This window comes from Embiotoca jacksoni, unplaced genomic scaffold, assembly GCF_022577435.1.
Source record: "Embiotoca jacksoni isolate LCO1_2020_lvr unplaced genomic scaffold, fEmbJac1.0.p SCAF_7, whole genome shotgun sequence".
In the NCBI taxonomy this organism is placed as follows: Eukaryota; Metazoa; Chordata; class Actinopteri; family Embiotocidae; genus Embiotoca; species Embiotoca jacksoni.
The window spans coordinates 19,632,662-19,645,671 of NW_027185425.1; the positions used below are offsets into that span (position 1 = coordinate 19,632,662).

Consider the following 13,010-nt stretch of genomic DNA (forward strand, 5'->3'; position numbering starts at 1 on the left):
AGCTTTTAAATGGCTTTTATTTTAATCAATCAACTGACACATGTTGTAATTTTTCAGGTAGAACTGGAAATGATTTAGACGGAGACAGTGAAAAAGAACATGTAGGACTGATGAAGAGCTGTGATGGAAGCGACAGGCTCAGAGGCCATGAAGGTTCACGAAGAGGAGGATGTACATTTCTGCAGCGATGAGGAGTGAAGGCTCATCAGCAGCGTGACTATCCATCAGCAGATGGCATCAGCGCAGCTTCTGCTCGTCGGTTCATTTATCATTCGCCTGCAGCCGGCGACTCAAACACCATCTGCACGCTCATGTTCACTCTGGATACCAAATCAGAAAGGATTTCAGCTGAAAGGCTCAAGGTATCAGAGAGGACTTTGTAATATTTCTGTTTAAAATGATGGCCTTTAAACCTGACCGCCGTCTGTATTAGCTGGTATCAAACACAGGATGCAAATACTGATAAAGAGCTGCATTATTACATGTGAGCTGCTATCCCAAGGAACTTCACTTCATCATTGTCCTCTCATACGTTCAGGATCTGTCGGCGATGTCAATCATCAAATGTGCACGGAGAACAGATTCATAGAAGTTATTGTTAAAAAACTCCTATATAAGAGGAATTTAATCAATATTTCAATACATTTGATTTTGCATTAATGACTTTGGCCACTTGGAATGCTATAGAGCAATATTTCATCACATGATTATTTTGTTTTGTTTGTTTGTTTTTATCACAATAGTCCTTTCTTTTCTGCTCTTTCTCTGAGAGTGCAGGAGTAACATGCCAAGAAATGTGGCAGTGCACCAAAAGTCAAGGTAAAAAGAAAACTGCTGGTGACCAAACAGTGCAGCTGAAGTTTGTGTTGCCAGACTCTATTAGTGTCTTAAAGCCTGAGAGCACTACTATGCTACCTTTACTTTGCATTCCTTTTGAAATGAACAGTTTTTTAAACTTACAAATGATATCAGCAAAACAAGTGTGAAAAGTTCTGTTACTGCCACAAAATGTCAAACATAGATGTATCAGTGAGACAGACTTTTGTCCATCATCTGCTGTGAAATGCTGGTAAGTGTTTCTCCTGCTGAGGACTGGTTTAGAGACACCACGTTGTTCTCTGAGACACAACTAGACTACCTTCTTTCTATCTGTCCAGTGAACAAAGCTAGTTAATTCATTCATTCGGATAAACCCCTTGAGATCCTCACCCATCCATTATCTATACCTGCTTTATCCTGAACAGGGTCATGGGGAGGCTGCAGTCTATCCCAGCTCACTTTGGGAGAAGGCAGGTTCCAGCCTGGACAGGTTGGCAGTTCATCACAGGGCCAACGCAGAGACCAAAACAAAGACCATTCACACTCTCACTCACACCGAAGGGAAATTTGTAGAATCACCAATAAACCTGAGTTGCATGTTTTTGGATGGTGGGAGGAAACCGGAGAGAGAACAGTAGAACTGGCTATGGTTTTTCCTTATGAAGCCCTGAGTGCTCCACAGAGATGTACCAGGCAAATCCTGGTGGGTCATCGTAACTGTGGGACAGTGGATCGCCAAAATCTCCATAAAGTTTGCACCTGTCCTCTCTGTGCGCCTGTCATTCAGGGTAAACATGAGTGTGTTGTGCAGGCAGGTCCGGTCCCAGCAGAGAAGTCCAGGGCTGAATTTCTTTCCCATCTCCTTTTGCTGTATTAATTTTGTTTCTGATGTTTTGTCACTGCAGAACGTGACTACCATCTACTGGATATGAAGTTGTATTGCAGTAAGTAGGCCAAATGCTCCAATTCACAATGTTAATGAGAGTAAAAACTAATTTGCGGATCCAACCTGTGATTCGGATGCACCAACATTTTATGGGTTCCTCTTTCACGCAAGTTACCCCATTCTACCCAACTTCAAAAAAATCAGGCCTATAGTTCTTCTGTAATGCTTCTGATAAAACAAACAAACAAACAAACAAACAAACAAACTAACACAAATATATCCTATTTAGCAGAGAATGAAATGAACTCCGAGCAAACCTGGGACCATCTGATAATTCAGGAATAACAGACACAATGCAGTCAGTAGGAGGAATTGGGTCAAAGTCAATGAGATGAATAACACTGGGAGTACAGAAGACAGTTAAAGGAAAACAAAACATACAATATGATAAAAAAAATAAATAAGTAATTCAAATATTGCAAAATAAGTACAAGGACAAAACCAAATTCTCTCAAAACCATCTTTATTCTTAAGAGCCAATTCACATTAGCTGCAATCATCGTCCATCATGAGCATTAAAACCGTCTCCTGTGGAGGTCCTGCATGCTCACGTCTAAACACCGTCCAGAGCTGGACAGTCGATCACTGGACAGTAAAACACACAACAGCAAGTATTCCAACAGAATATTCTCATCCTGTCTCCTGCTGCCACAGATTCACTCTTACATCTACATCCACTTCGTCTCACTCCCGTTTTTTCACTGACAGTTTTCCAGTTTATGTTGAACAGATGAGTTGAACAAGACACTCAAACACATGAGGAGAGAAATCTGTGTTGATGGTGGGTGTTTCTCGCGGATGCTGGTTACACTTTGACCAAGTTTTCGTGTTCATGTGTACCTGTGCCCGTTTTGTGCTGACAGTGAAGTCCAGCTACAGTAGTTGATTTTTTTTTAACTAATGCGTCACTAATTCAGGTACTTCTATGATTCTTTACATCTTGTTTAGTTTTTTGCTGATGTGGAAATGGATTTGAGCAAGATACTGTATTTTTTTAACACTATGCAAAAACAATATCATGTTCCTATTATGCTAACAACATCCGTAAAAAAAATCTGCAGTCTGAAAATATACATCCTTTTTCCTTTGTACTGTAAAATAGCATTTCTATGGTGCAACTCTTGTTATTGGTTTTCAACTGAGTAACCTTAAGAGTAACAACTCATGGGAGAGATAAGAGCGTACTGGCACCTCTTCAGGAACAGTAAACATTTTCTGAACCAGCAGTCAGCATTGACGATGTTTACATGCACCAACAGCCCTGTATATATGGTCATTCAAGTAATTATAATTATAGGTGTGACAGTTTATAATGTATCTTGTGGAAAACACAACATTTATATCACAGACTATAAAAAGTAAAATGTATATTTTGAGTCCGTTTTAATTCATAATTTTGGGTTAAAGCTGCACTAATTATTCCTTTAATGTGACCAACGAGTTCAATGACAGCCTGTAATGTGAAGTGGGTCCCTTGCAATGATGAGCCCACAAAAAATGATCATGAATTCAGCTCTATGGCACATTTTAGCGTCTTTCAGCTCATTGTTTTGGTTTTACTGGTTGGTTTTTATTTTATTTTGTAATTGCAAACTGATAAATCATAAGAAAATGATTAATACATATGCATATTTTACTTCCTGACCCCACTGAATGAAAACTATGAGTAGGGTGTCATCTGTCAACAGGGACACCTTGAAAATAAAGGCCAGGTACAGTTTCCACGTGTGTCAGGGTCTGCTCTGTGGATACACACATGCTGCCTAAAATGTGATGCTGCACAACAGGCCTGCCGACTGTGCGTGTGCCAGAGAAATAACGTGACGCTTGTTTTGTGCTTTGTATGTCTGTCTGTCATGTTACTGACTCTTGTTAGGCATCTGCACAAAGTTTTCTCTTCTTGACTTTATCATGTTGTCCACATAAACACAATAAACAAAAGAGCTCTTCTTCTGCTGTGTCCTCGTACACACACCCCTGATTGTAGTAGTTACAGACTGCCTAAAAGTCCACTGTTTTAAGTTCATGTCTGCAGCTGTTTGCGCACACAGACATGGAATCTATGAATCGACCTTAAACAGCCAACGTAGAGTCACTTTTAAAGTTGACTGATGACGCCCTCCCAGCAGGGTTAGGGTCAGGAAGTTGCCGTTCACACAGACTTTAGGTATTTGTTTGTAACTCATGACTCCTGGAGGGTGACATATGTATGTTCTTTAGAGTGTATTAAGTTGAAATAGGCAGGCTCTGTACATGCAGCATGTATATGGAGATGAGTGAGGACGTGTTTTTTTCAGATGCCTGGAGAACTTTTAAACTCCAAACACCTCTTTCAAGGGTGACTGTGACGATAACAAACTCAGGGCTGGCTGCACAGACAGGCTTCAGGTATAACTTAGATCAAATTAAAAGACACTTTAGACTGATGATTCTTCAAAACCACCTAATTCTGGTGCTCTTTAAACACAGCTTCTAGTTATACTCACTGCCCATCAGTGGGAAGGGAGAGCTCTTGGTCTCAGTGACCATCTTGTTCATAACGGGTCCTGCAGCATTAGTTCCTTTCTGCAATTCCACTGAAAGGCAGTGGATGAAAATCTGATATAAACCTTGAAAAAAAAAAAAAAAAAGTTTTTACAGAAACATAGAAATTTCATAAAATTAAATGAGGGAGGTTTAACAGGTCAGTGGGGATTTCACTGTGATTGTGGCCATGACAACAGATCTCAGAGACAGTGGCTAACGTTAGTTTTAAAACCCTACTAATCAGTATCTTCAATAGCTTTGATAGAATTTAAAGCAAGAAGACACCACCGAGAATTATCACCTAATCCTGCAAATCCAGAGATTTTTCATACAGATGGGCTTTTCAAACAATTTGCTATTTGCTGGGAACTCTTCTTGCACACAAACAGCACGTATTTAACTCGGGCACAAAAAAAGTAACCAAAACTGATGAAAAGCGTGACTTTAGCTTCCTCTTTGAGATGAGGGTTGTTGTTTGTGCTGCACGTCCAACGACAAACTTACTTTGGTGACACTGGTGGGACTGATTGTCGAGGGACCGTCTGCTCGCTGCTTTGCTCTCAATTGACTGGTGCAAAGCAGCGCTAGACTTATGACACGCTGCCTCTATGAAGGCGTTTCACACAGAACCTTTAGACGGTTCTTGCAGTCTCTGCATGTTTCTGCTGTTTGTGGTGTGAAATATAATCTCACAGAATCACACATTTTACCGACTCCTGGCAGTGATGCGCTTATCTTCTCCTTTTGTTCTTTAATGGCAGTTGGCAAACAGCTTTTATGTGCATTACCACCATCTTCTGTTGGAAGTAATGCATACCACCAGGCACCGGTAAAAACACCACCATAGTTGAATAAACTACTTGATTTTTTTTTACATTTTATTAATAACTAGTAGAGAACTCTGTTTCCAGTCGAAAAGCTCTGATAAACCAGTGTCCGCTGTCTCCAGCGTCAAACAGGCAAAGTTTGAAACTGGCTGGTGAAGAAAGCTGAACATCAGTTCTATATTTGTTTTCAGGGTTGGGGTGCTCATTCTGCTCTGTTCTGAATACGTACATATGTACTATGATACTGTCAGCAAACACATTAGCCATCGTAGCAATAGAACAGAAAAATGTTAAAGTTGGTCTGCAGCTTGTTGTGGAGTTCTGACGTAGTGGTAAAAAATAGTGCAGCTTTAATAGGATTAAATCGATATTTTTTTGTACCTGTTTAAACTCTCATTGTGGCCATTTTGAAGGAAACCCAAAACATAACAGAAACATTGCTTGCTTTTGGGCCGCAGGAACATGGTTTGCATCCTTCAAGAAGTCCCTGCTCCGGAGGTAGTGTGTAATTCAGGGTGGAGTGAACAGTGCTGTATGTGACTGACACCAGCCTCCAACCTGCTACAGCAGCTTTCACTCAGACTGCAGACCAGGAATGGTTGCTGCTAGCATACTGGTGCTTAGCGCGGGAATTTACTTTGATGGTGGTGTTTAAAAGGTATGTATGCAGCCGGATTCCTGAGACGAGACCGACAGTCTTTCAAGTTTAAAGAAGAGGTATGAGTGATACTGAGGAGAGATTTTAGTTTCAGTGTGGTTGTGTTGAACATCAGATCATCCTGCAACACCAACATTTAACAGTTTTGTCACGTCACTGCATTCAAAAAGGCTCTTATGCCTTTTTGATGTTTAATTAACTTGTGTAATCTTCACAGTTCTTCAGATGCAAAGCGAACACACATATGCACCAAAGGGACTGTTAGGTCCTCATCTGATTCCTGAGTTTAGTTCCTGGGACTGTTTGGTTGAAAAGGGCCATTAGACTGTGAGCGAGCCGGTCAGAACTGGTCAGTCTGACTTCTGTTACTGTGCAACCAGCCTCTGGTTATCATCTCAGATCAATTCATTTATCAAGCAGAAACAAGACTCCACACTAACTGACGGGATGGTGTTGATCTTCTCTACCAGAACTCCTCCGTTGACTTGTTTATTAGTGGCACTAGGCACATCCTAACACGACGATGGCCTCAACAGGACTGTGGACGACTGCGGGTGCATGTAAACGTGGCCAATCTCAGTGGCTCTGGTCCCGGCCCGGCCCGGCCCGGCGTGTGGCCCGGTGCCGCCTGTGCCCGGGTGCCTCCCCGTCCCTCCTCTGTCATCTCTCTCCCTCTGATTGTCTGTGCATTCAGTCTGTTAAGTTTGCGAGGTGTGTGTGTGAGGTCCGGGTCATTCAAACACTGCAGCAAGTCTATTGCTTTGATAAAAAGGCATCACTTCACAGAAAACAGAAAAAAAAAAAAAAGGGAGTAGTGTGAAGCTTGAAAAAAGCGAGATACACAGAGCAAATGTTTTGTCACATTGCGAACGACAATACCATAGACAGGCGTTTTAGAACAACAAAAAGAACATATCAGCTGAAATAAAAGAAGGAAAGAGCGCTACGGTTTCACAATCACCAGCTTTCTCAGTGTACCTCGCTGATGAGGAATCATACTGTTTTCCCACCGGTTGGTCACAGTGGTGGGTCTGACCCATGTGTTAACTATAGGCACATGCATCTGTGTGCATGTGTACAGTATGTGTACAGAGAAGCTGTATGTACTGTATATGTGCATGTTTGTGTGTTAGTGTATATGCATGCCATCATAAGAGGTGGAGGGCTGTTATTCAAACATGTAAATAACAATACAGTTCAATCAGCCGTTGCCCCGACCACCCATAGCACCATGACGTCACTGTTTACACACGCTCTCCCCGCCTCACGGAGGTATTAAAAATAGAGTTGAAGTTTTTATATGTGGGACTGAAAGGACACATATCGGTTGAAGCTGCTAACAGGGACTAAAACCACAGCCAAAGGGACTCGGTGTGAGCGGCATGCACGAACTAACAAAGTTAGCCAAGTCTGGATATCACTAAGAAAGCCCAGCAGGGGTTTAATAAGGAGGGCATCATTCAGTTGGTTTTGGCACAACATGTGTCATTGTTACACAAAGACGAGTATTATATGATTGTCTCTTCCTGACATCAGTGCCATTATGTGCTTTTGGTAGTCCTGACCAGTCTCTGGCAGCGATGAGCCGCCGTGTTTTAGTGCTACTGCTGCGTTCCTTTCACTGCCGCGAGTCTGAATCAGCAGCAGGCAGCTTGTCAGATTTGAATGGTCCAGCTTGTGAAAACAAAGACAACAAACGTGGACGCGAGCAGCTACGACAGAGTAGAAGGGCCGCAGAAGAAGAGCGTTATTGTCAATGTCACATCATGTCAGGCAATCTGTTATTTTGAGAGTTTTAAAATGTCAGAAAGAAGCTAAAAAGCCCCAAACAAGTCATCAGCTGACTTATTTCATCGGACCAATCCTCCAAAATTCAATTTATCGCCACATAATCCACAGATATCTGAACAAAAGACCAGCTGGAACCTGAATAATCTGCTGATTATTCTCTTCTTTTACTGTAATTAATCTGTCGACTCTAAAACGTCCTTCATGACATCGTGACATGTCTTAACTGACCAACAGTTCAAAACCAAACTGTTTACACGTAAATGATCTCCAGCAGAGAGAGGCAGGAAGCTCAAAACACCTGCGGTACGTTTCCTCCAAAAAAATGATTTCAATGATTTATTATGACAATAGTTGCAAACAATTTTGCAGTGGAAGATAAATTCTGAATTAAATGTTCAAATAAATCAATCAATTACTCTAATGTTGGTTGGTCTTTCTGTAAAACAATAATAATAATAAAACACATATGCGACTCAAACAGACAGTCGAAACAGCTCAACATGATTTATGGCGTCCATCCAACAACACACTTCATATGCTGCCTCACTGCTGTTCTTTGAATTTGAAGTTGTGGTTAATGAACCAGATTTCTTCGTTCTCTACATCTCAGAACAAACAGCATCTCAGAGGCAAAGCGATGTCGCTCACGTCAAGAGATTTGCAGATTTTTCTGGCAGATTTTTACCGCAAGTGAACACATAAACGTTGGTTACATTTACGTGTCAACCCCCTCAATTTGGTTTTCTTTCGGTTTTCTTATTCTGCACTGGCCCGAAAATAATGTCGTAGTGCAACAGCTAATGTGATCTGCGATATTCAACAATGCTTGCTAGCACAACAGCAATCGTGTCAAAAAGCCACGTTTTAGTACGAAACACACAAAGGTCAGTATTGGACAGAATGATGCTTCAACTTTGTTTGCAGTACTTTAAACAAGGTGAACAGTATTGTTGTGTAGTGTTAGCAGTGGGAGCTGCGTTGAAGATGTGACGGGGAATAACAGCTGCCGTTGTGCTGCAAAATTCAGATTTTTTCTGACAGCTCTGGAACGCAGCATTAGGACCTTGTAATGTGGCGCTTGCGAAGAGACTTCCACAGGCCTGTGAGCTGCTGTCCATCAGCGTGAAGGTGTTGTGCTGTTAGTGGGTCAGGTCACAGTATGACGGTGAGGCACTGAACAGGTCAGACACTCACCGGATGGATGACAGTTAACTAATTACCAACAAATGGGTCCAATAAAGTGGAGCAGGTGGGGGAAGGCTAACGGATCGCTAACAATGTCTTAATCTGTGTATCAGGTGAGCAGCCATGTCGAAGTTTTTTTTTTTAACATAAAGGAAGGAAAATACAACATTTGTATGGTTTCTAATGAATGAACAAGTGTTGACAAGATCACCACTATGCCAACTGTACAATCATTAACACAAAAAAAAAAACCTATTTTAAAATCTGAGGTGAGAGGTTATATCCACAACAATAACAACAAAACAAACCAGAGAAACAAAACCAAAAGGCTATTCACATGTACCCGCACTGTGAGGAATGCTTCCATCCAACACTAGACCAGAGAGCTACTCTGTGGAATGAAGTGACACTCAGTAGTGCTAATAGAAAGTTCATTGTGACGGGCCTTTTGCTGGTTCCACCCCTGAGACCACCAGGGTGCCCAGGCGCTGACGCACACATGACACACGCACACATACATACATGCAGGCACACACACACATACACTGAAATCCATTGGTCAGTCCTCGAAGACCTCCAGGAAGAGAGGAGGGAATAGCTCGGTGGGACACTCCACTTTCAGGTGGAGGAATCGGCTGGCGTGGCAAGCGCCAATCATCCGCAGGTCCGTCACCTTCATTAGCAGCTTGGGCCAGAAATGTGCCACTTTGTGTTTGCGGTAGTTGATGTAATGTTCAAAGGCCAGCAGGAACTCCTCTTGGCAGCGCTCGATTCGCTCCACGCTACTCAGGCCCGGACGATCTGATGACCGAAAGACATAGAAAATGTTTTGAGTTAGCTGATAAGACACACCTGTTTCATTTCTAATGAAAGTAATATCTGCTGAGTTAAAGGGAACCTACAGTTCATCATAACGTCATAGCTCAGTTAGGAAATGTTATTATTATGTTCTGACAACCCGATGAAGATCTTGAGCAATGCTGGTGCTTCCTTCAGAGAGTGCTGTGTTATTGAAACAGACAGATTTCATAGTCGAGCAAAACACACACACCACTTGTAGTTTTCCTTTGAGTCATTGAGAGTATTGACAGTTTTGTATCATATCATACTCAATCTGCTCCCCGACGGCTGAAGGTTGTTCTGGTTTTTCATGACTTTTGTAGTTTGATGTCTGTCTGATTGCCCATCTCCTTGGTAACAAGGTAACAAGAGACCGACGTTTTAAACAGAATATTATCTATTGGCGTATGCTTATACTTTATACTTTTGTCCTGACGTTTGATGAAATGTTTCATTTCTGAAACTTTATTGGTAAAAATGTGAAAAATACTTTTTCACAACAAAATCATAAAATTTTCACCCAAAAGTTTTCTGCCTTTTATCCTTATGAAGAGTATTGATTAAACCCCGGTGGCTGCTGTCGGCGCTTCAGAGGACAGGACAGATGGGCGGGTCACCCCGTGTCATGACTGCATGTACGACACAGCAGAACGGTATTGATCTTCAATGAGATGCAGAGATGTCACACAGAGAAACAGCGGCGGAGCCAAAACCAAGCCGAACAAAGCTCCTCACAATGATTACGGTGATTAATTGATTGAACTGTAGTTTCGTATGGATTTCATGTCAAAACCAAATATTCACACAATCTGTGCAGAGAGAACGCTCCTCTGAGACAGCAGGGTCTTTGAGCTTCTTGGGTGGACCCGGTTTGTTTGGTACAATATTCTTCACTGGTCAGAAGACATTTGTAAAGGTCTACGGCCCTCTGTATGATCACCTCAAATGTCCACTCGTCACTCTCTACTTTAAAATCTGCTGGCTTTAAGCCAATATGTTTAAACGGCTCGCATTAACAATGTAAATGAGCTAAAAGGAGATAAAATAGCAGCTAAAGTAAAAGAAAACTCGTAATAAGCTTATATGTGATAAGATCCTTCAGACCAGGTGCTTACCGGATGAAAGCAGGATGACAGCTTGTAGAAGAGCCACCTCGGAGTCATCCAAGTTAAAGGAGGACAGCGACACGCCGAGGTCAAAGATGGCATCCGAGACGACGCCCAGGCCTCCGTTCTTGAGCTGACCCCGCGTGACCGCCATCTCGCCGTTGAGGGTGAGGGTCTCGCTCTCCGGGTCGTAACGAACGGCAGCTCGCAGCGACATGATCTCCATGCAACAGCCTTTCAACAGGATGATCTGGTCTTCACAAGGCAGCTGCGTGAAAGACGGACGACAGCATCGCTGGAAGTTAGCTTGCGATGGAAGTTATTTGGCCCGAGCTGTTTGAGTTGTCTGTTTAAAACTCGGGAAAATTCAGACTGAAATAGGTTTCAAATTAGAGAATCACAAAAATAAAAACTTTTGAACATCAACCAGTCAAATGGCTAACTAAACAATGCCATTATAATCAGCAGACCAGAATACATGTTTTCAATTTAGCTGACCTGAAATGAAAAGTTTATCAGCAGTAAACAATTTCAGCCAAAAACTGCTATCGTAGTGAAAAAGGCGATTCATTTCCAGTCACTCCTGTAGAAAGCAACCAAGTAGTAAATCATAACAGCACCTTTATCTAGTCTGGTCATTTTTATTCCTTAATGTAAAATTGAGCCCATAAATGAGCAGCAGCAGACATTGCTAACTTTTACATGTTAGATTGCATTGCTTTGAAAATAAACCAAAAAAATGGTTTTAAGGGATCCATAAATTCTTTAGAATGAATGAAATTTAACAGCAAACATATAATTCAACGTAGATGAAGAATATAATTTCAAACAATAAACAAATTTTGGGGTTTCACTTGGGTTTGAATGGAGCAGCTTATTAAAGGAGATTCTTTTGGAAATCAACACAACTCGCTAAAATAACTCAAAACGTTGCATCCCTTTTAGGAATTACATTCTTCTTCAAAGGAAGCTTTAAAGAATTTGTCTTGTTAATGTTAATGGTTTGTTGCCATATTTATGATAATGATTTGTACTTGTATTTATTGTAAAGTAAAGCCTGACTGATACAAATCTTTAGCAAAACTAGCATCTTTTAAAACAAATCTTGACACTCTTAAACTATTCAACCTGGTTCAATGAATTATTTTATAGACGACTGATTGTTTTATTATAATATTATGGTCTCTACTTTTAAATTCTTCTTGTTTTCCAATTATTGAGCTTTCCTTTTATGTTATACATCTACTGAAGCTTTCCTTTAAAAAAATAAATAATTAAAAAAAAAATGTAATGCCTATATTGATAGGGAATCATATATCTGAATATCATGACTATGCTGTAAAACACCTGATATTATTTTTTAAATAACACATTTTTGACATAATCCCTAAAATTGGTTCTGAAAGAAACGTGATCATTTTATTTAAGTAGAAAAAAGTATTTATATTGCAATTTCATGTTACTGTTCGATATTCACACGTTGCACATTGATCTGAAAGTTAATATTGGTGGATTTACTGTAAATCTACAATAATGTGACTGCAGCATTAGAAACTCAAGCAGGTCGTGGATCTCTGCTGTGGCCAGCAGGGGGTGTATAATGAGCACTTTATTTTCTATCCATTGCTATGAAATTAGCAGCTGCACTTACCTCACAAAACATTGGCAGTTTTTTGGCAAAGTCCACCACTCGGGTTATGGCAGGGGTGATAATTTTTGTAAACTGACTGAAGGCTTCTATATCCACTTTGTTTCCCTCAGGTGTATTAACCATGGACGCTTGACCAATATCCTCTGGCTGAAAGGACAAGGAGGGAAGGTCAGTGTCTGAACAGTCTCTTTGTTTAAATAAAACAACATGTTTTTAAGTAGAAAGGACAGTATTTAAGCTATCATTACATATGAGACAAGTTCAAGGTGAGTAGCTGAAAGTACTCATGGTCAAATAAGACAATGGAGGAACGCTGAGTAAACTGAATTTGTTTCTGAGCCGGCAACATGATGTTAACATGTAAATGGTGACACATCACCATAGACATGAAGGGATCACGTATCTCTTGCTCTTAAGTTTTAAGATTTTGCATGTAAAAGATGACAAATTCATGTCTTCAAGTGTATTACTGTATCCTCAACACTGATATTGTGAAGTTCGAAGACAACTGATCATTTTCAATAACCACGTCTGTGTCTTACCTTAGTTTCCTTCACCCCCGCTGCACTCTGGTCAGAAGTATAGAATAAATTACATGTTATTTCATTAAGAAGCATTGCTTCCTCGACCTGTTGGATAATCAACAGGAATCGTGAAGTTT

At 40.9% G+C, this 13,010-nt stretch overlaps 1 protein-coding gene across 6 annotated transcripts in view; it reads right to left on the reverse strand.

Annotated features, from left to right (window-relative positions):
• Positions 1 to 2,218: 2,218 nt before the first annotated feature.
• Positions 2,219 to 13,010, reverse strand: part of thrb (thyroid hormone receptor beta) — a 117,223-nt gene continuing 106,431 nt past the window's right edge. For 4 of the 6 annotated variants that reach the window (XM_069176397.1, XM_069176395.1, XM_069176396.1 and 1 more), the window contains 4 exons: positions 12,892 to 12,978; positions 12,350 to 12,496; positions 10,708 to 10,966; positions 2,219 to 9,553 (listed from right to left, as the gene is read on the reverse strand). In XM_069176397.1, the coding sequence (XP_069032498.1) occupies positions 9,312 to 9,553; positions 10,708 to 10,966; positions 12,350 to 12,496; positions 12,892 to 12,978 (735 nt within the window). In that variant the 3' untranslated portion in view covers positions 2,219 to 9,311. The remainder of the gene's footprint in view (positions 9,554 to 10,707; positions 10,967 to 12,349; positions 12,497 to 12,891; positions 12,979 to 13,010) is intronic. The other 2 variants (XM_069176398.1, XM_069176400.1) reach the window with 1 other exon arrangement.